The sequence below is a fragment of the Filicampus tigris genome, chromosome 2 (assembly GCF_054856515.1).
Source record: "Filicampus tigris isolate MCC_2025a chromosome 2, RoL_Ftig_1.0, whole genome shotgun sequence".
NCBI classification, from domain to species: domain Eukaryota; kingdom Metazoa; phylum Chordata; class Actinopteri; order Syngnathiformes; family Syngnathidae; genus Filicampus; species Filicampus tigris.
The window spans coordinates 8,661,012-8,688,565 of NC_141218.1; the positions used below are offsets into that span (position 1 = coordinate 8,661,012).

The 27,554-nt window shown below is 42.8% G+C and overlaps 2 protein-coding genes and 1 long non-coding RNA gene across 5 annotated transcripts in view; 2 read left to right on the forward strand and 1 right to left on the reverse strand.

Annotated features, from left to right (window-relative positions):
* The window catches only part of LOC147151289 (uncharacterized), a 30,021-nt gene that overhangs the window by 1,128 nt on the left and 1,339 nt on the right, over positions 1 to 27,554 (reverse strand). For 2 of the 3 annotated variants that reach the window (XR_015082064.1, XR_015082063.1), the window contains exons 3-4: positions 17,970 to 18,128; positions 3,700 to 3,746 (exon numbers count right to left, since the gene is read on the reverse strand). This is a non-coding gene — a long non-coding RNA (uncharacterized LOC147151289). Of the gene's footprint in view, positions 1 to 2,081; positions 2,792 to 3,699; positions 3,747 to 17,969; positions 18,129 to 27,554 lie in introns of those variants that run through there. The other variant, XR_015082065.1, reaches the window with a different exon arrangement.
* Positions 1,238 to 17,428, forward strand: sparc (secreted protein, acidic, cysteine-rich (osteonectin)). Its single transcript, XM_086014394.1, has 10 exons — positions 1,238 to 1,330; positions 6,083 to 6,148; positions 6,590 to 6,730; positions 9,427 to 9,511; positions 10,500 to 10,621; positions 11,978 to 12,098; positions 14,471 to 14,604; positions 15,237 to 15,385; positions 16,214 to 16,362; positions 16,797 to 17,428. The coding sequence occupies exons 2-10, from the start codon at positions 6,092 to 6,094 to the stop codon at positions 16,823 to 16,825; spliced, it is 987 nt and encodes a 328-aa protein (XP_085870520.1). The 5' UTR covers positions 1,238 to 1,330; positions 6,083 to 6,091; the 3' UTR covers positions 16,826 to 17,428.
* g3bp1 (GTPase activating protein (SH3 domain) binding protein 1) lies at positions 20,345 to 26,799 on the forward strand. The gene is made up of 12 exons (XM_086014378.1): positions 20,345 to 20,508; positions 21,379 to 21,493; positions 21,561 to 21,642; positions 22,744 to 22,917; positions 23,267 to 23,357; positions 23,441 to 23,531; positions 24,100 to 24,343; positions 24,416 to 24,520; positions 25,484 to 25,604; positions 25,682 to 25,807; positions 25,966 to 26,075; positions 26,202 to 26,799. Exons 2-12 carry the CDS (start codon positions 21,399 to 21,401, stop codon positions 26,451 to 26,453), a joined length of 1,491 nt encoding a protein of 496 aa, XP_085870504.1. The 5' UTR covers positions 20,345 to 20,508; positions 21,379 to 21,398; the 3' UTR covers positions 26,454 to 26,799.

Below are 27,554 nucleotides of genomic sequence, written 5' to 3' on the forward strand. Positions count from 1 at the left end.
CGCAACTAGTCGCATACATGAGACACGTTAATGTATTTCCTTTTTTCACATCTGTTCCGATTGAATCCCCATAGATAAGAGCTTGACAAAAAATAACTGCACACTGTAGCAAAAATAGAATGTTGGAAAGACATGTCCGTGACTAGTGCTTGAGGTCGATACGACACGCTCCTTTGAGCTGCGCTTACGGCGATGCTAAGCGCTTACGGCGATGCTAAGCGCTTACGGCGATGCTAAGCGCTTACGGCGATGCTAAGCTAAGGCGATGCTAAACTAATGTCCATGTGCCACCACGTTAGGTGAGCCTGCTCTCATCTACTGTACATCAGTGGCAACAGCAGTACAACCGGAAACACGTGACCAGTCTTGGTCTGTTGATTGCGCCACTTGCTGCTGATTCTGGAACTAATAGACTTTGACAGCTACTGCACTAAAGGGGCCTTTTGAGTGGACTGGACACTTTTTTCTCTCCATTAAAATTCGGAGTCCACTGTTTGCGGGTCTGTTGAATTGAGGTCCCACTGTAGGAGCATTTTGAGTTAAAAAAAAAGTTTAGCAAATGAATTCAACTGGTATCTCAAGGCGCTGCTTTATTTGAAATATCTTTTTCCCAGAATGCGCACTGGCGCAATCCAGGTCACGGCTGCATCGGTTTGTGTGAGAAATCGAGTTTGCGTCCGCACAAATTCTGGGGGAACCTGGTCCTGAGTGTTTTGTTATTACCAATGCTTGAATCTTTTTTTTTTTTTTCCACACAGAAAAATACGCAATTTTAAGAAAACAATAAATAAACCATAATTTAGAAAATGCTAAATATTTTGAAAAAATGTTGTGTCTACAATATCTTGAAAAAAAATCACATTCTAAAACCTTCCCTTTTTTTTTTTTTTTTTTTTAAATGTGCAATTTTCCGCCAAGTAAAAACCAACATCAGTCCTTTTTTTGTCTATTAGTCCTGACATTGACTGGCAACCAGTCTGTTCTTTGTCCCTGTGCCCTGCAAAAATTGTCTGTACAGTTGGAGTTCCATCAAATTTTTCAGCTGGATGACATAAATATCGACTTGGCGTTGGGACGCACATGAGTTATTTTGATGTTCTTTTAGCAGCACTTTGGTCTGAAATGTCAACAAGAGCAGCTCAATTTGTGGTCGCAGTTTGGCCTCTCCCACCAGGCGGGGTAAGAAGAGGGAAAAGTGGGGGCGAGGGGAATGGAAGGGGGGGGGGGGGGGAGGCGTCCTACCACAGTACATGTCCACAGTGGGACGCGTTCAGAAGTCCTCAAAGATCTTCTTCACGCTAACTTGTGCGCTGCGTCTCTGCTCCCAAAGGTAAGACTTTGAAAATACTTCCACCCCTGCTTTTTTTGTTGTTTTGTTGATTGACAGCTACCTTCTGCTCAATTACGCTTAATCACGCAAAACATCAACATGACATTGTTGTAGATCTTCAGATGTTTGTTGTCAACATGTAACTTGACAAAAAAGAAAAAAAAAAATGGAAGAAGGTTTGAACATTTGGAGAAAAGCAGCTGAGCAACAACAAAGGAAAGAGTTGCTACGGGATGAAGATTGTTTGCCACATCGGCAGTGGGGGAAGCAGGGCAGGGGGGTGCAGGGGGGCATGGGTGGTGAGGGTGGTGGTGCGTGTGGGGGAGGGTTTGGGGTCGGGGGGGGGTGTGATTTGTCCTGAGTCAGACGTTTGACTTGGAATGCCAAGAAAAGACTTGAGGAAAAAGGACAAGCAAACAGGCGACATCTCAGCCTGGCATTCCCTCCCATGTGAAGGAATGCAGGTTGTCATGGCAACCCACTCACTTGCTTTCGGACTTACAAACGTCAAGGATTATGAAAATTTGCAGTAAGACGTCCAATTGGAATCCCGAAAGATTCCTCCCCAAAAAGCTCAAATCAAATCAAAGCATTTGTTTGTCCAGGTAAGCGATTCAAGCGCTCCCAAATGGGATCAAAGCGTTTTCACTGAAAAACGTGTTCCAAGTTGTTAAAACGTCATCTTTCCCCAATAGGCCCACACAACACACAAACTGGCCCTATTTTTATGAACGGCATGAATGTGGCGCGGCAGGTGGCACTGCTGTGTGGTCCGACCGGTTCTTGGTCATTTTGCGGACGAGCGCAGCCCAGCGGATCCGCAGGCGGGCGGGCTGCGCCACTGTGGGGAGTATTTACAGGCATTTAAGTCACCGCCAATCAAAGCGGCTCCTCTCGTGCTATTTAAATGTGACGTAACTGAGTCTTGAGGGAGACATCAAATCCACCAAAATCGCATTGACTGCTGGTCTACCTTGCGCCAGGATTTGACGTAGTTTGAAATCTAGATCAACTTTCTGCCACCAAATTATCACCCTGCCAGGGGTGGTCTGCCAAATTGGCATTCATGCGCAGCGAGCCTTGCGCTTGCACCCTATCTGCTGACATCTCTGCCCCGTTGTTGACGTAATGTCTACGAACATAGAGCCCAAAGAATTCAAATCAAGTCAAAGTGTTTGTTCGTCAACAATCACCTAATCCAAATATTTATTGAACCTAGAAATCTTTAAAAATCAATCTACCTGAATTGTCATAGTCATTTTTAGAGTCGTATACAAAACAAAACCTAAATGCAGCAGTCGTCGTATTTGTTGAGGTTGCTTCTTCTTCCCAATTTTCGCACCCGGCACACTTTTTTGTTCTGGTGAGTCATTCCCTGGGAAAGTGCTGAGGGTGTAGGGTGGGTTCTCGATTGTGGGAGTGGTACACGTTCCGTCAGGTGTGCACTGCGTCTCCCAAACTCTGCTGACATGAAGTTTATGTGCGATTGAAGCGACGCGAGCGGGTGCATGCTTGTTGCTGTAATTCCAACATGCACCGCCTACCACCACCACCACCACCACTAGCATCTTATTAACTGCACTAATAACAGTAATAAAATGGACTTTTTCACAAGGAAGAAAATACATGAAAAGGAAACTCGATTTTTGTGATTTTAAAGCAGAAGTTAACGCAAACATATTTTTTTCAAGAATATGTTTTATGCAAGCCCACTAGTTGAAACAGGGCATTCTGATAAATATTGCGTTTGTGCAATAAGTGTTAATCCACTCGTTTTTAGCCATGTCTGGGGGCGGCCATTTTGTCTTCTGTCGACTGAAAATGACATCACAACTGCTCACAGCGACCAATCACGGCTCAGATTCAGGGAACAGGTCAGCTGTGATTGGTCGTTGTAAGCAGTTGTGATGTAATTTTCCGTCGACAGAAGACAAATTGGCCACCCCCAGAGATGGGTAAAAACAAATGCATTTTGCTACTTAATTTATAATCCACAAACGCAAAATTAATCAGAATGCTGTGTTTCAACTAGTGGGCCTGCTGGGAACATATTCTTGAAAAAATTATGCTTGGGTTGACTTCCGCTTTAAGGCCATGTTTCCCACTCTCGTGTTAATGTATAAGTGTTCAATTCATTTTCTATAGTGTTTCTCATTTTGATCGTAGTTGAGCTGGAGCCTAGCCTAGCTCCGAGCCACTAGCAGTGCATATACATGTACGTTCGCGTATATTAACATCGCTGGAGAAAAACGGGCATTGAGGCAGATGGATGAGAATCTCAGTGGAGAGTCAAAGTAAAAGAGGAATGAAGTTGAAGGGAGGATGAAAGGTTCTCAGGTTACTTTTCCACTCTGCTGAGCTCATCTTACCTTCTATTCTTCTTTCTTTCTGGACTGTGGAGCCTTTGTCCCCACACCTGAAAAAAAAACACACAAAAAAACAGCACTACTTGAAGGTCTCCAGTGTTTTCAGCATCAAAACTAAGTAACTTATTTCACCACTTTCACTTGTTGGAGGTTAGCTGCTCAGTAATCATTAATGTAAGCATTAGTAGCCGTGGACGTGGTACACGCAGTTGGAACGAAGTAATGGGCAACTGCTAGCCTGCTTTAGCAACAGTTTTAGCGTTAGCAGCACTTCTGTTGAAGTACTTCACATAGCTTCAGTCATGACATTTGTCTTCACTAATATGTTATAAAAACATTAAAAATTGTTACACGGGCAGTTATTGTAATGTGTTTAAAAAAAATAAATAAAAAAAAATCACAAACTATTGGTCTAGGAACAAAAATTGCCCCAAAAAATCATCTTTATCATATTGAATCATGTCTTCTATCACCCTTCACTATTATACAGTATTTAGCACATTATCTTTTATTAAGTTGTGACGGAGCACTTTTTCAAAGGTGATGGTGGCAGTGGAGTAGTAGTTGAGACATTTGGTGAACTTCCCCCTTCGTGCATCCAGACGTCAGGATGTTTATGGCGAGGAGACGACCATATTTGCGTCAATCTCGCCTTGAAAGCACAGCACTCGTTCTGTGCGTGTCGGGCAGTTTTCCTGGCATGCTGACACTACCGAGTCCAGCAGCAAATCAAACAGGCTTGTGTAGCACAGAGCTACTTTATGAGAGCGACTGGGCCTTTTCCAAATAAAACACTTTGTTTGGTACTTGCGTCACCTCCTTCTCTTCCTCCTCGCCCAATGAGGATGGTGGTGTTCCTCCAAGTCAAACACTCGGATGAGATCTTTTTTTTTTTTTTCTACTCAATGTTGCTTTCCGGCTATTTTTAGAAGAGATGCTGCCTTGTGTGCAACGTTCCCACTCTGGAACTTTCCACCAACAAACAAACAAACATGCTCGCTGACCATCATCATCATCATCATCTTCATCATCATTTGAGTACATTTTGGACAATTGTATGCTTTCGTCTCGTGGGAACACAGTAGGGCTGTTCGATTTTGCCTAATAAGAAAATCCCGATTATTTTCTCTCAAACCCGATTTTTCGATTACGTTTACGATTTCTTTGTAAAATAAAAAAATAATGAAAAATGAAGTATTTTGAATGTCTTTAACTAATCTTAATTTTTCTTTCTTTGAACTCAAAATGCCAGTCAATTTAACTTAATACACACAGAACAATCCATTGGGATTAACAGCATTTTACTTACATAGCAGAATCGCTGGTAGCCATGGATGGTGTTGTAGTTTTTCCGGTATGCGTGCCCGTGGGAGGAAGCGGAAATGCAGAGGAAACTACGATGGCTTAGATACACCAAAAATAAAAAAATCGAACGTGCCGATTTGAACGTTTTTAACATCGTTTGATCCAGAAAATTTGATTTCGGTTCAAAATCGCTTAATCGAACAGCCCTATAACACAGAAGTTCTTTTGTTGAAAAATTGGGACCCTGGCCATCAGGCAAAGACAACATATAGAACAGTGGCTCAATCAAAAGGTACACTTCACCTTCGCAACCTCTCTCATGTGGCAGACCAAACAACCCTGGGGCTTCTCACAGATGCTGAACACTTTCAACCTGCTGAGGCAGGAATTCAAAGAAGATGATCAGATCATCTGGTGGAGCGAGGAGGAGAACATTCCGGATGTTGATGTTGAAAGCAGGCCAGAGGAGCAGCAGGAGCTTTTTCATGCTTTGATGCCGGCACTTAGCAGGCCGCAAGCGTTCCTCGTACATTCCTGATGTCTGCACGATAGAGACGCTAAAGCGGGAGTCAACCCAAACAAAAGAGCTTTTATGGAATCCTTCATTTGATGGGAGATGGAGGCAGACGCAATTCCTCAACAATGAAAGCTCACATGGCCTCGGACAGACAAGACAGAATACTTACTTGTTCAACATTTGGAAAACAAACGTGCAATCATGTTTCTGTGTCAAGCAAAAAAGAGCTAAAAGGTTCCAAAACACCTCATTAGGTCCTCAGGGGACCTTCACTAAAGTTTGCAAAGTGCTGCACATATTCTCCAAACTTATTTGTATCATTGTCAGGGAGAATGTTCAGAAAACATTAAGCAAGAGTAGAGATGCTCCGTGCTTTCTTATCTTCGGTCCCTATAGCAGTTAAGAAGGATAATGTATTAAACTGTGATGTAAAAATCCTTACAATGGTCCACAGGTGTTCCTCAAGGAATCATCTGAGGGCTCTTGCGGGTTCTCACTTTTTTGTTTAAAAGCATTTGTGTTGAAATCCAAATAAAAAGTCTCCTTTTATTTTTGTGTCCGCAGACACTGAAGATGAGGATGTGGATCATCTTCCTGGTTTGCCTGGCCGGACATGCCATGGCAGCTCCTGTAAGTCCTCTCTCTGACAACCAATCATGGTGAAGTCCTCATCTTCATCAGAAAAACCTCAAAAGTTCTGTTAGAATATTTTCAAAGACCAGTATTTATGGAGAACTTTAAATCAATCACTCCAAATTTAAAGTTCTTGGACAAGTTCTTTGTAGTCATGTTCCTCTAGGACAGGTAAGTCAGATTCTTGAGAACCCCTCCAGCCAATTTTAGATGTCTCCCTCTTCCAACACACCTGATTCAAATGATCAGCTCATCAGCTAGCTTTGTAGAAGTCTGATAGCGATCCTGATCATTTGAATCAAGTGTATTGGAGGAGTGAGACATCTTAAACAAGCTTGATAGGGGCTCTCGAGGACCGGACTCGGGCCCGCCTGCTCTAGGAGTTTCTTCCACATGCACTGCCTGTTTAATTGAAGCAATTTTACTGGTGTTTGTCAGACTGAGGAGAAGCCGATGGACGAGGAGCTGGTGGCAGTCGAGGAGCAGCCGATGGACGAGGAGCTGGTGGTGGACGAGGAGTTGGCGGTGGATGAGGAGTTGGTGGTGGATGAGCCCGTGGTGGAGGATTCAGTTGTTGAAGTGAGTCACAAGCAGTCATACGGGAGAAAAGTTCCTCCGCAGTGTTTACAGTTTGTCAGTAAAATCAAGATGTTCCTGCTTGTTTTCGGACCATATTATATGAAGGGAGAAAAGATCAGGTGGTACAGTAGACACCCAGAAATGAGAAGGTTGCCTTTTGCATCACCACCACCTCCCAGTAATCTCTCAATTGCGTTCGAAAATCTTCGAAGAAGACGACCATAAAGCAGCATTAACAGAACGAAGACCACACGGAAGCATCTAGAATCTCAAGGGCTTTGTATTTCAAAAAACTCAGTCTGATCCAGATTTGGTAATCCCTTTTTTTGCTATTCCGGATCACATTGATTTTGTAGTTTTAACTGGGGTTTTTCCAAGACCTTTCAGATAGCATCAATCTGATCCAGATACCAGAACCGGGATTTGAGGTCTTTGGATAGGTCGACTTCAAGGATTCATAGACTCATCCCACTTGTATTTTTTCCCTTCACCCATTTCATTTTTATTTTGCGGTTGTTGAAATATCATCCATCAGAAGATTATGCTGTTAGTAACTTCTTTTAAACCAAATACATTTGGGAGATTTGCTGTAAGAGCTATTTAAAGTTGCTTGGAAAATAAATGTCTGCTAAATGGGTAATGGTGAAGACTAACCTTAATTTCCACCATGGAATTTTGAAATGAAAGAAAGAGCATTTGATTGGGATCCTGGGTAGGATTGGATTATCAAATCAATTATCCCCATTTTACTTCATGATCACATACCTTAGTTTGAAACAACGAGTTTTGCGAATCTGATCGAGCTCAGTCTAAGTAAATGTTTCGAAATACTTGGACCATGGAATTCAAAGATCATCCGCTGGACCGACCAAGAACATTCCTGATGTTGATTTGAAAGTGGGCCAAGAGACGAGATGGAGCTTTGCTACCCAAAACATGATGCCGGTTGGTCCTAATGCTGCCATTTTCCTTTTCTAAAACTGCAAACGTTCCAGTCAGAGGATTGCATTCAGAAGAAGACCAAAATCCAAATCGTCCTGCTTGTTTTTGTCTACGGGAAGAAAAATGATCAGATGGAACAGTGGATGTCCAGCAAGGAGACGGTTGCATATGTGATCCCAAGTTCTCCTCTCAGTTGCAACCAGGAAGCAGCAGTCATGGAAGAATCTATAATCTGAATCCAAGAAAAAGACCATGGACCGACCACAACATTCTGGACGTCTGTGTAGATTTTCAGTCATGGTAATTCAACCAAGTTGAATACAAGTTCATGAGGAACTCTGCACCTAATATTGAGAACTAAATAAATCTTTTGGACTAAAGCTGAAATGTCTTCAACAACCAAGAAGAGTCCAGTTGCCTTTAAACTTTTGTGGAACATTCTCAACATTGATGTTGAAAAGAGGCCTAAAATCAAGCTGGAGCTTTGATTCTCCAGCTGGTCCCGATGATGTCACCATGTTTACTTTCATTCCCGATCATCCACACCATCATCTTCATGGTTTTCAAATCCCAAATTTCCGTTTATGTGAAAAACAAAAAAAACCAGAAGGACGCTTCCAACTTGGAAGTCATTCAGCAGGAAATCAAATGCCAAGACAGAATGTTCTGGAAGCGTTTTGTTGTTTTCAAAGGAAAAAAAAAAAAAGGAACTTTATCGTGTGAACGCTGGCTCCGCACTGGCTCCCGAAGGACCACAGACACCACAGCTGGAAAAAGCAGCCTCATGGAACCTCTCAGGAAACGCTGACGTCTTTCAGGCATCACCACATGGAGACGCAGCTGCTCGTTACCATCAGCCATTTGGGTCCCGCCGCTCACGGGCTGGTTCCTTTAGGGCGGAACCTTCTGGAATGCGGCCATTCCCACCTCAAAGCCTCGCTGCTCGCAAATAAAACCTTGGCTCTGCTGAGAATCACTCGCTACCCATGGGTTTACATGAAACTAAGACAATTACACGTTGTGTTTTTGTTAAAAGAAACACAACGCTAACCGTAACAAATAATGGGAAACACATAACCCCTAAAGCAAATGACATCTGAACCCAAACGGTGCAGCAGCACATTTAGACATTCACTATAACAGTACACACTGTCATGTATTCTTTAGACATACTGTACAGATGACCATTTACAGTTTATCTGTCTGCCAGTCAATTGATACAAGTGTCACCAAAACTGTTTACACAGTTTTTAATTCTATTGAATAATGTCATTGCTGTGTTTTTATTACAGTTTTAAAATGAAAAAAAACTTCTGAAAATGCAGGAATGAACGCGTTCCATTGTCTACATGCAAAGTCATTCGCAAAACCTGACTTGGCTGCAGGATGGCAACGGTATTTTTTTCAAATTCATCCCGCGGGCCACCGGATCAAATTGCTGCCGATGTTGATCGGTCACAGCAATGACATCATTAACTGCGCCTGAATAGTATTCCAAAACAATTTCAGTCCGCTGGGGTCATTTTCATACCATTTGATCAATAATGGGAAAGACTTTACAAGAACTAGAACTATCCTAGAACCAACTACTTCCAACGATATAAAAATCCAGTAAAGTGTTTCAGAAGTCGGGAATAAGTAAACGATTTCGAAGACTATGATTCCGAAGTTCCACTTCCTCCAAGTGGGCTCGCACATTCTTCCCGCTGCTTAATCGGCTTCCCGTCTGAACTTTGACCTTTGCTGCTTTGCAGGAGGCGGAGGTGGGTACCAACCCGGTGCAGGTGGAGATCGGCGAGTTTGACGAGGCCATCGAGCTGGAAGACGATGTTGCCGAGAGTGAGTGCGCGCACACGCAACTGCACACACGTCTACATTTCACCGCACTATTCCACTGGATACACGCTCGTCTGGACTGCAGATTCAAAGCGGGAAAACCGCGAGCTAAATGACACGTTCAGGGCCAGAATTGTGGACAGCAGTCGTAAAGTGTACGGCACCCCGCCGCAAGAACCACAAACACAACACACACACCCAAATGGGATCTTTTCACAAAAATCCAAATGTTAACTTATAAATATGCCCTCCCTCCAAAAAAGAACTGCACAGAAATATAGAGGAATTATTTAAACCGGAATTATTTGTCAGATAGCAGTTTTTATGAACATTTAGGTAGTTTAAGTTGTTAGTCTTTTTTTGTCAGTTAATGTAGTTATTTGGTTATTTATCAAAATGATCTATTTTTTCAATATTGTAAATTTTTTATAAATATTTCTTCATTTTTTTTAACATTGTCCTTTACCTTTTTCTATTTTTCCAATATTTGTGTTTTATGTGTAACATTTTAATATATTTTTTTGGGACAAATTTTCTACTTTTCCCATATTTGTGTATTTTGGGCCGAAAAGGTTCCCTTTTACCCCTAACATTTCTTCTGTGTTTCTCACAGAATATTACAATATTTTTTGAAGGTTTTTCTCTTCATTATTTTCAGTTTCCCAAATATTTGTGTAGGCCTGCTTTTGTATATGTTTAAACTAAACTCAATTTTCCATTTTTCCTACACTGGTGTATTTTGTGTCTTGTATTTTTTTTTGTCTGATGTCCAACTTGTGACATAGGCGAGGGAATTGTTGCACTTTATATATCACATTTACATAATTTAACATGATTAAAAATATCATGTGGGATCCAACAATGCCTTTATGAGCCTTAAATGGGCATTTTGGAGGAAATACGTGCCTTGAAAAGGATGTTAAAGGCTGACTTGGGGAAAACGATGCTGATTTGATGATGATGATGACGTTGATAATGTGTTTTTGTCCAGACCCATGCCTGCAGCACGAGTGCAAGAAGGGCAAAGTGTGCGAGGTGGACGAGAGCAACACCCCCATGTGCGTGTGTCAGGACCCCTCCACCTGCAACCCCGCCGAGGGACAGTTTGAGCACGTCAGTTCTCACCGACGACCATTCCAAAGCCTGTCACACAAAACTAAAGACAGCGATAAAGACGCATTTCTTCCTACTTCCTGGAACTAAACAGTTCCGAATTAAGCATGCAGCTCAGTGCTGCAGACCGTACCCCAAAGGTTCCTGGACCTCAAAAAAGTAGTGTCCTCTACTCCAACCCTATCTACTTTTGGCCCGAACCCCAATTCAGACAATAGTTCCAGTTTTCGCCCTTCTCCTAAAATTCCAGGAATGTTTATTTACCTTTTGATACTTGTACTTCCTGGAATTGTTCAGAGCTGTAGACCTCCAGAAGCTCAGCTGAAGGTTCCTGGATCCGTCAACTACCCCAACGGCACAATCTTGTTTCGGCCCAGATAATTATTTAGCCCAGGACAATTTTAGATTTTAAATCCAAAAACACAATAAGCTCCAGGAACCTCCAAGAACTAAAAGGTGTCGATCATATAATCAAGTCAGCTGTATTCAGCGGCGAAAGCTAAACTAAGACAGACGGGAGATTTGAATGAAGACAGTGCTTCTTCAAATTTTCATCTTTCAAATCCTCCGCTCATGCCAGTGGTTTCATGTTTCACTGCGTCCATGAGTTGCACTTTGAAGCCTGATACTGTTACACCTGTGAGTAGGTGAACGCCCTACAGGCACACACGCAGCGTCAATGCAAAGTGAACTGCATACCAAAAAATTGTCGTCCATTTGGGCGTATTGTACCGTGCAGAGCATATCAAATGCTTGCCTTTTTTTTTAGGCCTTGGAACTGAATTTAGGCATTTCGTTACTACAGTTTAACCTTTTGCCATTCCACCTGGCAGTTTTGACTGAACGAAAGGTGCACCAAAGTAAATTTGATGCTGTACTTGAACCATTTGAAGTATCGGCATAGTTTTGGTCTCTTTTTGAAGATAACACTTTGAATTTTTCTCCTCAACTGTCAGAATCGTTTTAAGTGCTACTGGCACTCAATTATGGAAGTTTGAATACATAAAAGAAGGCCGACCCACGGACGACCCACGGCCTTCAATGTATTCAAACTTCCATAATTCAGTGCCAGTAGCACTTAAAAAGATTCTGACAGTTGAGGAGAAAAAAATCAAAGTGTTATCTTCAAAAAGAGCCGATACTCCAAATGGTTCAAGTACAGCATCAAATTTACTTTGGTGCACCTTTTGTTCAGGTAAAACTGCCAGGTGGAATGGCAAAGGGCTACACACACAAAAGGTCCTGGTTAAATGTTGAAAATCCCAGTGTATAACGAAGCAAAAAAACAAAAAACAAAAGTAAATGAAGAATTGAGAAGACAATCATTGCGTCTCACTGCTGCGTTGTCGCGTTCAGGTTTGCGGCACCGACAACAAGACCTACGACACTTCCTGCCACTTCTTCGCCGCCAAGTGCGCCTTGGAGGGAACCAAGAAGGGTCACAAGCTGCACCTGGACTACATCGGACCCTGCAAAGGTGAACCTTAACCGCGCAAAAATTGAGCCATGTGAATAAAGCTAATGTTACTTTCAACAAAACGTCCAAGAAGAACATTCACAAATGAAAATGCCTTTCTGGGATAAATAAAGATTATAAGAAATCTTTACAAACCATGGAAAAAAATAAGAGTCAAACACAAAAATACAAAATGACAACACTTGCAAGGAGCATGGAGCCACTCTGACTCACTCCAGCTCCCGATGTCACTCACTCAGCCACGCCCCTTAAATGTAGACATCTGACACATGAATACTTGATACTTAAAAAAAAATTCTTGAAAAGGTGGGGATACATGTTCGACAAAAAAAAAGAAGAAATTAAAAAATATATATAATGAAAAAAACATTTTGAACGAAAAAAAAAATAAAAAATTGGCGAATAGGTGAATCTGCATGTACCGAACCGTGAGTATGTGGTACCCCGCTGTATTTGTATTCAATAAAGTGTTAATTTTCTTTATTAATAACGTAGTGCGGGCATTTTGGAGACGGGAACAGATTCATGGCAGATTAACAGATTAAACAATGAATTTGTTATTACATTTGATGTATGAGTAAATTGCGTGAAAAGGTTGGTCATGGAACAAATTCAACTTGTAAGTCAAGGTAGCTGTGTACTGCCAAGTGTGAAAATACTTCCAAGTGCGAGCAGCAGCAGCTGCAGCACTCTGTCAACTGAGACGCGTCCAAACACGTTTGTGTACACACTCAAACTAGGCTGGAGTGCGGGGTTCAAGTGGAGAACAGGCTGGCGGCATTGACATGGAGACGCTTCCCACCATTCTAGTGAATTAAATATTAGCCTGCTAGCATGTTAATATTAGCATCAAAAGCTGTTCTCATCAGAATGACTATGATCCAAGAATTGGACAGTGCTTTAATTTTGGGTTTGTCCATTTGACAAAAGAACGGTGAACACACCAATTCCTGAAAGCAGGTGTACCCTCGCTTTATAGGTACTAAACACAAGTCCTTCCAAAACTCACTCAGAAGCACTCCCTGGGAAGAAAAAATGACCGTAGTCCCTGACGCCTGTTTGACCGATCAACATGAAACTGGACAGACACATCTTTCAGAACCGGACACACGAAAAAGTCTCACAGATCTAAGCACAAAACTGAACACAAAGTCAGACATTTTTGTCCAAAGCAGCTATTTTGGGCAAATTCCAGGGCTTGTCCTTTAAAAAACCCTGACTTGAGATCTGGTCCAAATGAGTCCCAATGGGACTTTTTAGGTGGAGATTTTTTTTTTTTTTTTTTTAAGACCAGGACAATTTGCAGGCAATCCATTTTGTTTGTTATCCAGACAAAACTCTGATTTACAGATGGTCAATATCTTCAGCACCAAAGGAAGTGATTGGAACTTCAAGGGGTCCAAACGGGATGAGATTTGAGAGTTAGGGTAGCTGGGAATGCAAATGCCGTAGGGACTCTGACGCTCGCAGTCTTAACAAGTCGATTTGGAAGCGCAGCCAGGAGCTAAACATTCCTTAGGAATTACTCTGGCAGATTTGGATCATGGACCTAAATTTGTATCCTTACAAAGTTCACAATAATCAAAAGCTCATCCAGGGGAATCTGGACAAAAGAGTTGCCCTGTGTTGTTGGTTTGGGGGAAAAAAAACTTGATGTCAACCAAGATTCTTGATGATTTGTGGTTGTTAGACGAAATAAACTGCAGCCACTTATATAGGTTGCAATCATTTTGAGTAGGCCTTTGTAAATTTCTCAACTTTCTCCCTATGCTGTCTAATATGGGTGCCGCATGGCGTCAAAGTTTGATCGTCAATTTGTGGGTTCTCAGAAAGTTTAAAATGCGCCCCTGACATAATTTCAACAATCTAATATTCGTGTTTGGGTTGCAGAGTCCTCCGCCACCCCTTTCAGGTCTGGAGCGCCTCAAGGTTCCATTCTTGGACCTTTCTTATGGTCTTCCTCCTGGCGCAATCCTCCGAAAACGTGGCATCGCATTTCATTTTTATGCAGATGACGCGCAAATTTACATGCCACTCAACAAAACAAAATGCATATTATGCAAAACAACTTTGTTGAGGACATAAAGGTATGGATGTGTTAAAGAGTTGTACTTTTTAAAGATAGAGGGACGGAGGTCATATTATTTGAGTGGGTGCTCCGATGAAATATTTGAAATGACCAAAAACCAACGTGGGAGTGAGATTGGTCGCTGCGCTAAAAATGTATTCTCAGATGATCTGATTTGTCAAATCAAGAGTTGGCCAAAGCAAAAGCAGTCCTACCTAGGCACAAGGCTTTTAATTGGCACAAAAAAACGAGAGCACATCACTTGCCATTTTAAAGTCATTGCACTGTCTTTGTGACTGCGCAGAAATTGAGCCCTGCATGGACAACGAGCTGAACCAATTTCCTCTTCGTATGAGGGACTGGCTGAAGAATGTCCTGGTGACTCTTTACGAGCGCGACGAGGACAACAACCTGCTGACCGAGAAGCAGAAGCTCAGGGTGAGTCTGCCTCGCAGTAGCGCCACCTTCACAGTAGAAATCACTTGCCCCTTTCACACCGACTGTACACAGAAAAAGTGAGTGTAAGGTGTTAAACTTCACACTCCAGTCCCAACTTTCCACTACTCCCTTTCACACAGCTATTTTACCGCTTCTGTTATGCCTCTGATAAAACCTTGAAAGCCAGCAAGTTGCTGGGTGCCCTATAACCCGCCATTTTGTATTGCTACCGGAACAGCAATGTAAGAAAAAGCCGGCTTGTATTTGAAATGCTGGTAAATGTTGAAGGACTTTATTGAAGTCACAAAAGTAGACCGCAGATCACCACTAACGCCAGATGAATCAGTTACAGAAAATTGTCCAAACTTAAAAATGATTTAAAACTAGCTTTAGCTTTAGTGAAAAATAGGACATGACCCTGCTGAAAAACACACACCAGCAAGACCAGTACGAAAAAAACCAACAAAACCATGCTGGTCTATGCAGTTTTTTATAGCAGGGTATTTCAAAAAGGAGAACTACTGTCTACTACTGGAGAACTGTCATTGGTTGGCCACGACTTCAACTTTGAGAAGTCAAGAAAATGGCGCTTTATTTGTTGTACGTTGACCACGTGACTTGGGGCGTCACAGGTGAAGAAGATCTACGAGAACGAGAAGAGGCTGAAGGCGGGAGAACACACCCTGGACCTGCTGGCTCACGACTTCGTCAAGAACTACAACATGTACATCTTCCCAGTGCACTGGCAGTTCAAACAGCTGGACCAACACCCCGCCGACGGGTAGGCGCTCAGAAATTCAGACACCCAGTTTATGGATGATCGCATTAGACCGGGCTCCATCAAAACCAGAAAAATCTAAAAGCATTAGTATGTTGTGTTTGTTCAAGGGAAATTAAACCATCCAAATTTTTAATCGCGTATAATAGCGCTATACTGGGAACGTCACTTCACCAAAGCAGGAAAGCAGCTAGCAGACACTATGGATATCGTGATATTTGCTAACATAAGCACAGGTTGACAACAGGATAGTTTGAACAAACTTTTGGGAAGTCATCATGTCATCAAATAGCGGGGATGTGGGAGATGTACATTCCAGATCATCCGCAACTACAACTAATGATTATTTTAATAATTGATTAGTCTGTTGATTATTTTGTTGATTAATCAATGAATTAATTAAAAAAATGTTTTATTTCCCATCCCTTTATCAAATCAACACTGCAGAAAATGCACATAAATTGATGATGATTCAGTTCCTGGTTTGGTCCGTAACATTCATTAGAAAATCGGCAAAAATGTTGATCACTGTTTTCCAAGGGAAAACGAGATGTTGGCAAAAAAAAAAATAAAAATTAAAAAAGATAATTGGTATTCTTTCATGAAGGATGACAGAAATAGCTGAAATTCCAACAATTCCGTTTAAATGCCTCCAAGCTATGAATCAATTGTCAAAATAGTTGTCGATTAATTTCATAATTGATCAGTTGCCGATTAATCATTGCACCTCTAGTAAGAACCCATAGAAAATGATTATCGTTTTAGCGGGTGCGTGACCGTTGACCGTGGGTACAGCAGGGCTTGACTGTACTGCGCTCGTATGATTGACAGCTACCTGACGCACAGCGAGCTGGCGCCCCTGCGCGCCCCCCTCATTCCCATGGAGCACTGCACCACGCGCTTCTTCGAGGAGTGCGACGCCGACGGCGACAAGTACATCGCCCTGGAGGAGTGGGCCGCCTGCTTTGGCATCAAGGAGCGTGAGTAGCCCACACCCGACTGACAACATCCCGAGCATTAATTAGCCTTCTACGTCTTGATTTGTTTTGACAGCTGGCAAGTTGTAAATAGAGTTACGGTGTTCACACACTATCAGTAGGAGACAGGGACCGAGACCTGCTAACAATAGCCAAAACGTGCAAAAAAATTATTGGGGATGCCCTCATTTCTTTCCACCTAAGTCCGAAACCATTATCTTTGCTAGTCCTTATAGACGGCAGAAATACTTTCTTCTTCTCGATTTGTTTTGCTAGTTCGAAAGCCCAAGTGACATCTAGGATTTAACAGCAACAACTGTTTTTTGTATTTGAATTCAATCCGTCTTTCAAACACAAATTACAAAGCCTCCAATTTATTCTTCCCCACCCCACCACTAATATTGACATGCGCTCGTAAATGTTTTGTGTCTTTGCAGAGGATGTGGACAATGACCTCCTCATCTAAGTTCCGCCCCCCACAAGCAGAGGCGCCACACGACTGGTCGCTTCTTTGGGGACGAGGTGCTGATCGCTAAGTTTAAGAAAAAGAAAATAAATAACAAAACAGTTTTGGTGCTAATTGCTTTTTTTAATTTTGAGTTTTAAGTAACAAACATTTCTGCGTATACCACTATTAAACAAGCAAAAATTTCAAAAGAGAAACGTGCACAAACTAACATCAAACTAAAGACTTCTGATGTAAATGTTGTTTTTTTTTTTTAATGATATTTAAATTTATGTTTAAGGGGTTCCATTGGACATCAATTAGACAAAAGTGTAAAAGTCCAAAAATAAAGTTTGGAAATAAATGTTCCCTTCGCTTGCTTTTCTACCGCGCGCTTACTTTGTTTAATTGTTGTGCTCCACTACTGCGCTCGCTCGCTCTTGCCTGGTTTCCATGTCGATGCTCTTTGCTTGGTTTCCATGGTGACGGCGCTAAAATAAGTTGGGCATGTTTAACAAGGGGAAAGTCTCGCAGGCTGAGTTTTTTTCTCTACAAAGTGTTTCTACTGACAACAGCAGCAAAGCTTCCTTGAAGAAATACAATAAAATCAATCAAACGATCAAACGTCTGCATGCCTTTCATATCTTCATCACAACCTCAGCACACACTTTGGACATCCTCATCTTCAATCAGAGCACTGTCTCCAGATATTAGACACATCCTACACTGAGATTAGCTGTATTTGTAGCATTTCGTGTTAATCAATTTGGACTCTTCATACTGAATAATTTAGAGAAAGTTATTAGATGAACATAATAATTTTAGGGATACTATTATCCCATGTACCAAACCACACACAAACTTTGTGTCGGGATATTAGCCATACCCCACGGCCCACACTGACGTTAGCTTCAATACGAGACCTCATGTTAGCATTATTAGCATTGTGTGCTAATTAATTTGGACACTTTAGTCTTCATTTAACAACGAAGCACAACCTTTTAGATGACTAATATGAAAAATTATGACAATGTTGAATGAAAAGATAAACTACATATATGACTCGTACAATCATCATGGTGGTGTTAATACACTGACAAACATTTCTAGAAGGGGAATCATTCATTTCTATTATTACACATAAAAGTGATCAAGGTGTTTGTACCTGAAATATTCCAACGTTAGGCATGTCTCAACCCATCACCTGCAGCCGGAATGCTAATGTTAGCATAGCAGCAAAGAGCTTCCCACAGGCCGGCGGGCCCCTGGGAGATGACGGAGGGCCGCACCCAGTCACCATGCACACCAGCTCATCCCGACTGGGCTGAAGAGAGGAAACACAGACAAGAGAGTTCAGCTCCTTAAAAGGAGAACGAAATCACTGAGTGACTCTTAAATCCACAAATCTAAACTGTGAAACAAAATGTCCAAACAATCCATTATCATCATTGTTTAGTAATCCAAAGAGTATGTACATAATAAACCATCAGAAAAGAGACTTTCATACTGATTTGAGATTATGCAGGTTTAAGTTACTTTATTTTCATACTTACCGGTACATATTTTAATAAACTCTATATGCATTTGCAAGACTTTTTGTGCAATTAAATTGTTTAGTCTACTTAGATCTATTCAAATTTAATACAGCTACTATGAAATCCAGCTAACAAGCTTGATCCATTTTACCTGTATATTAATTAGCTAGTTTTTGCTACTTTAAATACATTTAGCTTGTTTAAACTCCCTTTCATCTTAGCCAATTTGAACTCTTTTATGTACTAGTATGTCATACATGTCAAACTCATTTTAGTTCGCGGGCCATTGATCTCAGTTGGGCCGGACCAATTTATTTGTAGCCTAATAGAAAGTGATAAATAACGACAAGTTCAAATGTTGTTTTGGTGCAATATAATGAGTACATTTGGAAAATATTCACATTTATTGATATTATGTTACAAATCATTTGAGTGATCTGATTTTTTTTTAAAGAAAATGATTGCATCAATTCACAGCTCACAGTGGATGTACAAAATGAATGCGCCTTTTATTAAAAAAATAAAATAAAAAATTGAGATCTATAAAATATTCTATTTTACAACCTTATTCTTCACAGTGAAAAGGTAGCATAGCAACATTTTTTATGACGGAGGCTTACTGGTCCTGAAACCTGGCATCTTTTAGCCCCATAAGTGCATCAATATCAGGTGTCAAATCAAAAGTAAGAGTCAATTTCACAACATCAATTAAGTTACCATTAAAAAAATAAAAAAATGGTCATGAGTGCATCCTTCTGGGAACAAAGTAGCAACAACAGCTACTTTTACTGACAATTCTGAGTTAATGTGTTCTCTATCCGCACGGGCCGGATTGGACCGCCTGATGAGCCAGTGTTCTGATTTATTCATTTACTAATGAAAATTGAGTGGGCTTTATACTGTACATGTGTTTACTGCACATGTAGCTAACCAGTGAACTGGCCAAGGAGATTGATTTTACATTACTTACTATTTTTATTTTATTTTACAATTTTAAATACATTTAGCTACTTTCAATGCCATCTATATTTAGCTAGCTTGAGCTACTGTATGTACATACAATATTTTCACATACCTTTAGATTTTTTTGTTATAATACAGTGAAAAAGTAAAGTTGAAAAATACATAAATAAATACAGCTAGCTAAGGTAATGGGTTTTATAGCCATTTGAGATACTTTTAAATAGAGTTAGCTGGTTTAACCTCCACACTACATTTGGTTGGTTTGAGATATTTGCATATTTTAGATAGTTTGGCCTCTGCTTACATAGAAACGTTGTTGATCATACAACTCCCTTGTACACTGAGCTAGCTCGAGCTATTGTGTGTGTATTTTAATAAACATTCAAAGGGTTGAAAGCAATTTATTTAAAGTTAGCTGTGTACTTTGACTTAGCAGTTCAGTTCCAATGTTTGCGTTTTGTGTCGAAGAGTGATAACATTTTTAAAGCGCTAAATGAATGTGGAGTGTAGCCAGAAAGCTAATCACTTCTATGAATAGGTGAAGGAAACACAAGAACTATGTAGAGATGAGGGACAAGAAAATTACATTTCTGGCGTCGGGCCAAAACCTTGTACCTACAAAATTCACTTTTCAGGGAACCCCCAAAATTGCGAGCTTCTTCAATTATTAGCATTGCATCGTGAAGAAGAGCATGCCATTTTCAAGACACTAGAGTGGTCAGTAGTGTGTAAAAATAACACTCAAGCGTGTTGACCAATAGCAATAGTAGCTTATATATTTTCTGAAAAAAAAAAAAATGAAATTCACCTAAATATGATTTATGAGGTTACATAGATTCTTCAATCCTGTCGAGTCGAGATACGCTTAAAGTTCGCCCCGAAGCGGCCAACCAGCAGCAGCGCAGCCTTGACATGCTAACCCCATAAACATTTTACGATTGGCTGTGCTGTGGGCTTCAGCGGAGGCACAGTTTTTGTGATTGGTTAACTGCAGGAGGGACGGCGAGCGCTGTCCGTGATTGGTGGAGAGCAGCCAAACGCAGGATGTGATTGGTTAAAAAGTGCGGCTGAGGGGGGGAGACGTGAGATAGCGCTGCGCGACTGAAAACCGGCGAGCGAGCACGTTGTCAAAGTGCTTGTGTTGCACTCATTCAAAGAACACCTTTTTGTACGAAAGCAACTGAAACCTGAGACAATCGACCTCTGGTGAGTAACACCTCGGATTGCGGCGCGCGTAACTGCTCAAAGTTGCCATTTTTGCTTCTTCCGCCGCATCGGTTTAGTTAATTGGGTCGATGAGTGAGGGCGCCGTCTATGTCCTGGAAAGAGAAAGCTATGTGTTAGCAACACTTAGCATAAAAGGCGTCATTTTCAATCAATGACTGCATTTGCTACCGCGGCGAGACACTTCCCACGATAAGCGCGTTTACGATCCATTATCAGGCTTCTCGTAGACGTCTTTGTCCGGGAATTAGCCAACATCCTTTGCTTCTGCGCCGCCATGCTGCGCGCTTTCGTTTTCGCTCCAGGCCGCTGCCGGCCTTTTTCGTCGGTTTTATTTATTGATTTGACTTATTTTGGAACAAATACCCCCCTGTTGTACCTCCCATTTATCCGAATAGTTCTCCTGCTCTCGGCGCTTTTCGGTGACCAGTTCATCAAGCTTCAAAAGTGACTCGGAACCCGACCTGGCACGTGCTAGCCGGCGTCGCTGAGCCTCGAGGCCCCACCGAAAAGTTCTGGAATCATCACATAAATTGGAAAGCACTCTCTAACCACGTTATCCAATGAGTTGGCCATTTTGTAATGCTGTTGAAATGAAATGCGCAGGGGGTATTAGTTATCCCCAACAAAGTGCTCTCAATTAGGGTTAGTCGACGATAAAGGTGGATGACGCACGTTTACCGATGGTCACTGGATGGATAAAAGTAGTGATTGGGGAGTGAGGAATGACGACTGCATTCAGAATCATTCACCCATCCTCTACTACCTAATTATTACAAAGGGAACTATCTTTGACCCTAATTTTAAAAACGTAACGAAATCTCATAAGCGATGTGCTTTTGTGTTGTCCAGCAAGTACAGAAGAAGAAGAAATGGTGATGGAGAAGCCAAGTGCCCAGCTGGTCGGGCGAGAGTTTGTCCGACAGTACTACACGCTCCTCAACCAGGCGCCAGACTACCTACACAGGTACGCCCGCCTCACACACTCAAGTCCGCCTGCCCGCCACCAGAATTCTCACGTCTTGTGTGTGTAGGTTCTATGGCAAGAACTCGTCGTATGTCCACGGCGGGCTTGACACGAGTGGCAAGCCTCTGGAGGCCGTCTACGGACAGACGGTGGGTGGCGCTATGCTATAATTCCTGCACCTACTTCACAACATGTCCACAACAACAAAGGCTACATTATGCTTCCTACCCACTAATGTTCCACAAATATATAATTGCTAAGCAACATAATTGCTAAGCAACACGTCCAAAACAACAGCGGCTCGACCACAAATCAGTCACATTTCCTACACCACAATCGCTACACAACAATTTTTACATAACACGCAACGATCCTGACAATTGTCACACAAAACTTAGCACACAACAATCACCCCACAATTGCTGCATAAGACTTGCTAGCGAACAATCCCCACACAGTTGTTACAACATCTGCTACGTAGCATTGTCGTGTAACACCATGCTACACAACCATCCTGACACTGTTGTCACAATACTTCCCACATGACAAATGCTACACATCAAATACTTACACAGTTGTTACACTTGACACAATTACTATATCAACTTGTCGTTTGAGGAAAAGATGGATACGATCAGGGCTGTGCAATTCATCGGAATTCAATTATAATTACTGCACTCCACGATTACAAAATTGGCATAATCGTAAAAAGCGACTATTAATATGTATTATTATCCTATGCTTTATGTTTACAGAAGGAAATCATACATTAATGTATACATTTGCACCGTTTTTGAAATTTTTATGTTATAAATTTTGTTTGGTCCAAAAGGAACTTACTTACATTTAGTTGTCATCATATTTTTTTTACTTTTAAACATTTTCTTGTTTTGCACCAAAAAATAAATGATCGTCTGAATAATCGTGATTTCAATTACCAAAATAATCGTGATTAATATTTTTTTCCTAATCGAGCAGCCCTACTCTAAATACTATAAAAACATGCCAAAGGAGTACTGTATTTAAATAGGATGTTTCTATATCGCCAATTTCCCTGAGTGGGCGTGTTTTGGAATATAACCACATCCCGCGATGGGGGGGTGGGGTGGGGCTAACGTCCATGTAAATTGCGTTGCAAGCTTGGTCCCGGAACAAATTCAACCTGGAAGTCAAGATAGCACTCTGCTTGCTCCACAACAGTTGTTGTACCACGGAAAGGCTTGTCAACACTGTGCACGTGTGTGTTGTAGGACATCCACAAGCGCGTGATGGCGCTGAGCTTCCGCGACTGCCACACCAAGATCCGTCACGTGGATGCGCACGCCACCCTGAACGAGGGCGTGGTGGTGCAGGTCATGGGGGAGCTCTCCAACAACATGCAGCCCATGAGGAAGTTCATGCAGACCTTCGTGCTCGCCCCGGAGGTAACACCCCCCCCCCCCCCCCTTCCCCACCGTTGCCGGCGACATGCTAGTTAAACAGATGCCGCTAGCAGTTCGTCGCGCCGCTGTTTCGCAACACTTAATCACGGGACCTCGAACAAGTTTGTGCATTTTCTGCACTGTCAATTTGAAAGGTTTTTTTTTTTTTTGGAATGTAGTTCAAATTCAGCAATGAATCGCCAAAAATATTTGACAGATTGGCTGATCACGATAATCCTTAGTTGCAGGCCTACAACAACTTCAGTTTCCGCACTCTTAAACGTTCCAACGTGTTCATTTGACGGTTTGTGTGGCACGCAAAACGATGCAAACGTTGTGATCCTCCACCCAGGGTACGGTGCCCAACAAGTTTTACGTCCACAACGACGTCTTTCGCTACCAGGATGAGGTCTTTGCCGATTCGGACTCGGAACCACCTGAAGGTTCGGTATTTAATATTCACAGAACAATATAAAATATGGGGCGAAAAAAAGTGCTAAGTGTGCGTGTGTGTGTGCGTGTTCAGAGTCTGATGACGAGGTGGAGGAGCTGGAGGAGCGCGTTCCCTCTCCAGACGCCGAAGAGTCCGTCCCTGCTTTCTACCAACCAGCATCCATGTAAGCACACACGGAGGAACTGTGACCACAACACACTGGCTGTGTTGAGAAGCATTCACTTGTTTCCTAACCACTTTCAAGGATTTTTATGCAGTGGAGCTAAAAAGCTCTAAAAATGTCCACTGAAAATCTTTTTGAAGTGACTCACGGTCGGGAATGAGTGAATGATGTTCGGAATCATTCACGTCTCGCCAACCGCTATGTCGGCATACTTTGAGGGGTGAATACTGGAGAGAGCCTGTATTTACTGGGGTGCAACAAATGGTTATTGTAATTAGAGGTCTAACACAAAACGATTTGAATTGGAAAATCGGTTTTGATTGACAAATCCTATCGTTACATTTTAAAGTCGTTGCGGCCTTGAATCGTGTCGCACCCCATATATCCAGATACATATTGAATGCTCTTTTTAATGAGATTCCAATGGCTTGAAACGATGAATCCAATATGAAAATAGTTTTCCATTAATTTGATAATCGTGGCGAGTCACTACACATTTCGACAGCATTACAAACTCCCCAAATTGCTATTTATAGTGGCTCGGGGGGTAACTTTTGTTTTTGTTTAGTACGGAAGCCTCACACCCTGCCGACGAGGAGGAAGCGGCAACGGCGGCGAGTCCAGAGCCGGAACCCGAAGTGGAGAAGGAAGCCGAGGTCGTTGACACAGTGGAGCTGAAGGCGGCCGCCGCGCCGGAGCCGCAAAGTGAAGCGCACACGCACTCGGCCAACGAGCAGGCGGACAAGGGCAAGAGCGCCGACGCCGGCGCAGAACCTGCTGAAACGGCGCCCGCCGCGCCCGAGGAGAACCGGGTCAGTTACTGCTTTCTCCACGCTAAGCAGACGCTAACAAGATGCTAACGCCACACGCGTTGCTGTTTGCAGTCGTTCTCGTGGGCGTCGGTGACCAGTAAGAACCTTCCGCCCAGCGGGGCCGTCCCCGTGTCAGGCATCCCGCCACACGTCGTCAAAGCCGCCCCTGCGGCACCGGTAAGTCACGCCCGAGACCGGTGCTGTCATAACGGTTTCTGCTTTGGTCCATAACAAGTCAGAAAATAATGCGGGAAAATGTTGGTCATTGTTTACCGAAGTAAAAGCACACTTTGCAAATGTCTTATGAGGACCAGTTTACGTTAAATAATGACTCAGACGATTAAGCTATTATCTAATTTGATAATCTATTTAGTTGTTGGCTAATTGATTAATTTTGACACCTAGTAAATATGGATTGTAATTTTAATACAAGATTGTCCGCCCCAACCCCTTTCAACCTGATTATCAGGAAGAGTCCACTCTAACACACCTGGGGCAGAATTTTTTCATTTTTTTTTTTAAACAGTTAATCGAGTTCTCACACAAAAAATAAGTGACTCAATACTATTTACAATAGTGTAACTCAAAGCGGAAGTCCACCCAAACATATTTTTTTCAAGAATACGTTCCCAGCAGGCCCACTAGTTGAAACACGGCATTCTGATATTGCTGAATATTGCGTTTGTAGAATATAAGTTAAGCAGCAAAATGCACTCGTTTTTAGCCATCTCTGGGGGCGGCCATTTTGTCTTCTCTTCTGTTGACTGAAAATGACATCACAACTGCTCACAATGACCAATCACGGCTCAGATTCAGAAAACAGGTCAGCCGTGATTGGTCGTTGTGAGCAGTTGCGATGTCATTTTCAGTCGACCGAAGACAAAATGGCTGCCCCCAGAGATGGCTAAAAACAAGTGCATTTTGCTGCTTAATATATATTCCACAAATGCAAAATTAATCAGAATGCCGTGTTTCAACTAGTGGGCCTGCTGGGAACATATTCTTGGAAAAAAATATGTTTGGGTTGACTTCCGCTTTAAAGAATTGTTTTTATATTCAATGCCTTGCACGACTTTTCAAAAATAGGAACGATCACTGTTAAGACTTGTTGGTATACATGTGTGCGATTCTTGTCCACAGGCGCGCGTCGACGTCAAGTCAGAGTCTCAATCGGCGTCACAGAGACCTCCACAGCGGGACCCCCGACTGCGAGAGCAGCGACCGGGCGCCCCTCCCCCCGCGCACAGAGGACCACGCCCTAGTAAGCACAAAGCAGGAAGTGATGTCATCAAAAGCAGACTGCGCTCTGCCAACGTGGTTGTTGTTGTTTGCTTCCAGTTCGCGAGAGCGAGCAGGGTGAGGTGGAAGTCCGGCGGATGGTGCGTTACCCCGACGCCCATCAGCTGTTTGTGGGGAACGTGCCGCACGCCGTAGACAAGAGCGAACTCAAGGAGTTCTTTGAGCGTAAGTCGTGTGACCACGCAAAAAGTTGCGGACATAAAATGCATCCTAATCTTAAGCGGTCAACTTTGAAATGTGACCTCGTGTGGACAATTGGTGTGAATGATGACATCACATGTGACTAATGATGTCACGCTATGTGTGCGTATGGCGTCCTGCAGAGTACGGAACAGTTCTGGAATTGCGGATCAACAGCGGAGGCAAACTTCCTAACTTCGGCTTTGTAGTCTTTGACGATTCAGATCCGGTCCAGAGAATCCTGGGCAGTCGGGTGAGTTTGGCCTTCCCGTTTGTCCGTTCACAAATATCGATTACTATGGAAAATCTGATTTTTGAGAGGGGGGGGGGGGAAAGTATAAGCTTTTCTCAGCGTTGATGTTGCTCGTCTCGTCTTCAGCCCATCAAGCTGCGCGGCGAAGTGCGTCTCAACGTGGAGGAGAAGAAGACGCGCTCGGCCCGGGAAGGCGAGCGGCGGGACGTGCGGCCTCGCGGGCCCGGAGGACTCGGAGGTCCGCGCGAGCGCATCGGAGGCGGCGCTCCCAGAGGCCCGCCCGGCGTGGCCCGCGGGGGGGCCGCCCAGAAGCCCAGCTTCGGTTCCGGCCGCGGCGCGCCGCCCAGCGAGGGCCGCTACTCGGCGCAGCGCCCGTGAGGCGGGCGCTGGCGACGTCTTGACGATTGGACTTGACCAAATTGACCTTGAAGCGTCCTTCATGTCTTTGGATTTTAGTTTAGTTTGCAGATTTTGGTCGCGTCACTGTCCCGCCCTCGCCTCCATCTTGACTCCCGGACGTGTCCTGTCTCGTTTTTTTCGCTTTTCTTTTCCCCTCCAAGCGGACTGGAAGTGGGAAGTGGACTTGAATCTCCCGCCTGTTCTGTTCCTTAAAGGAACGCCACGCCGGTGCCAGAGGCACCTGGCGTCTTTTTAGCGAGCTTGGCGCTTCCCGCTGAGCCCGCCCACCACGCAACTAAATTAAAGTCGGTTCTTCTTTTAAAAACCTGTGTGTTCATGCTCTCTTCTTGATGTCATCAATACTCCCTCAGAAGTCAGGAGACTCCTTTGGACCATTAATTTGTATTTAATGGACCACGATAGTTCAGAGTATGTCCCCTAATTTAAACATCTCTGATTACTCAAGAACAGAAAAAGAAAGTCAAATTTATTTGCTCCTGGTAAAGGCAGCAGTCACGGCTTTCCTCAGAAGGCAATCATGACTGATACAAAATAAATGTTTCATGACCTCAATATAAACAAATTGATGGACAACTAATGGCCGGACGCCAGCGGCATGGGGTGCGAAATCCCAAATGTTTTTCTCCATTCAAACTCAAGCAATACAGTAACCTGCCAGCAGGGGGTGGTTTTAGTTGTGACGTCTTAAATGTGGAGGGAGGCCAGAATGGCGTCGTAAAACACGTAACTCTCGTAATCAGCGCGCGAGTGTGACGTCATCACGGAAGGCAACCTAAACGACTCATCATCGCTGTATATTAGCATATCACATACGAGCACACATCACAAGCACATGATATTTTGGGACAAATGGTTTCAATGGACAAACGGAAATGGAAGACAGCTTGATAACATTCAGAATAACAAAGAAAACAAATCGATTCCAATAAACTCAAAGAAAAGAATAAATGTTAACGTTGCTTGATCCCAAAACAATCATACAATCTATATTAATAATGATTGGAGGTGCAATGACTGACAACAAAGTGATTATCAAATTCAGTGATAACTATTTGAATA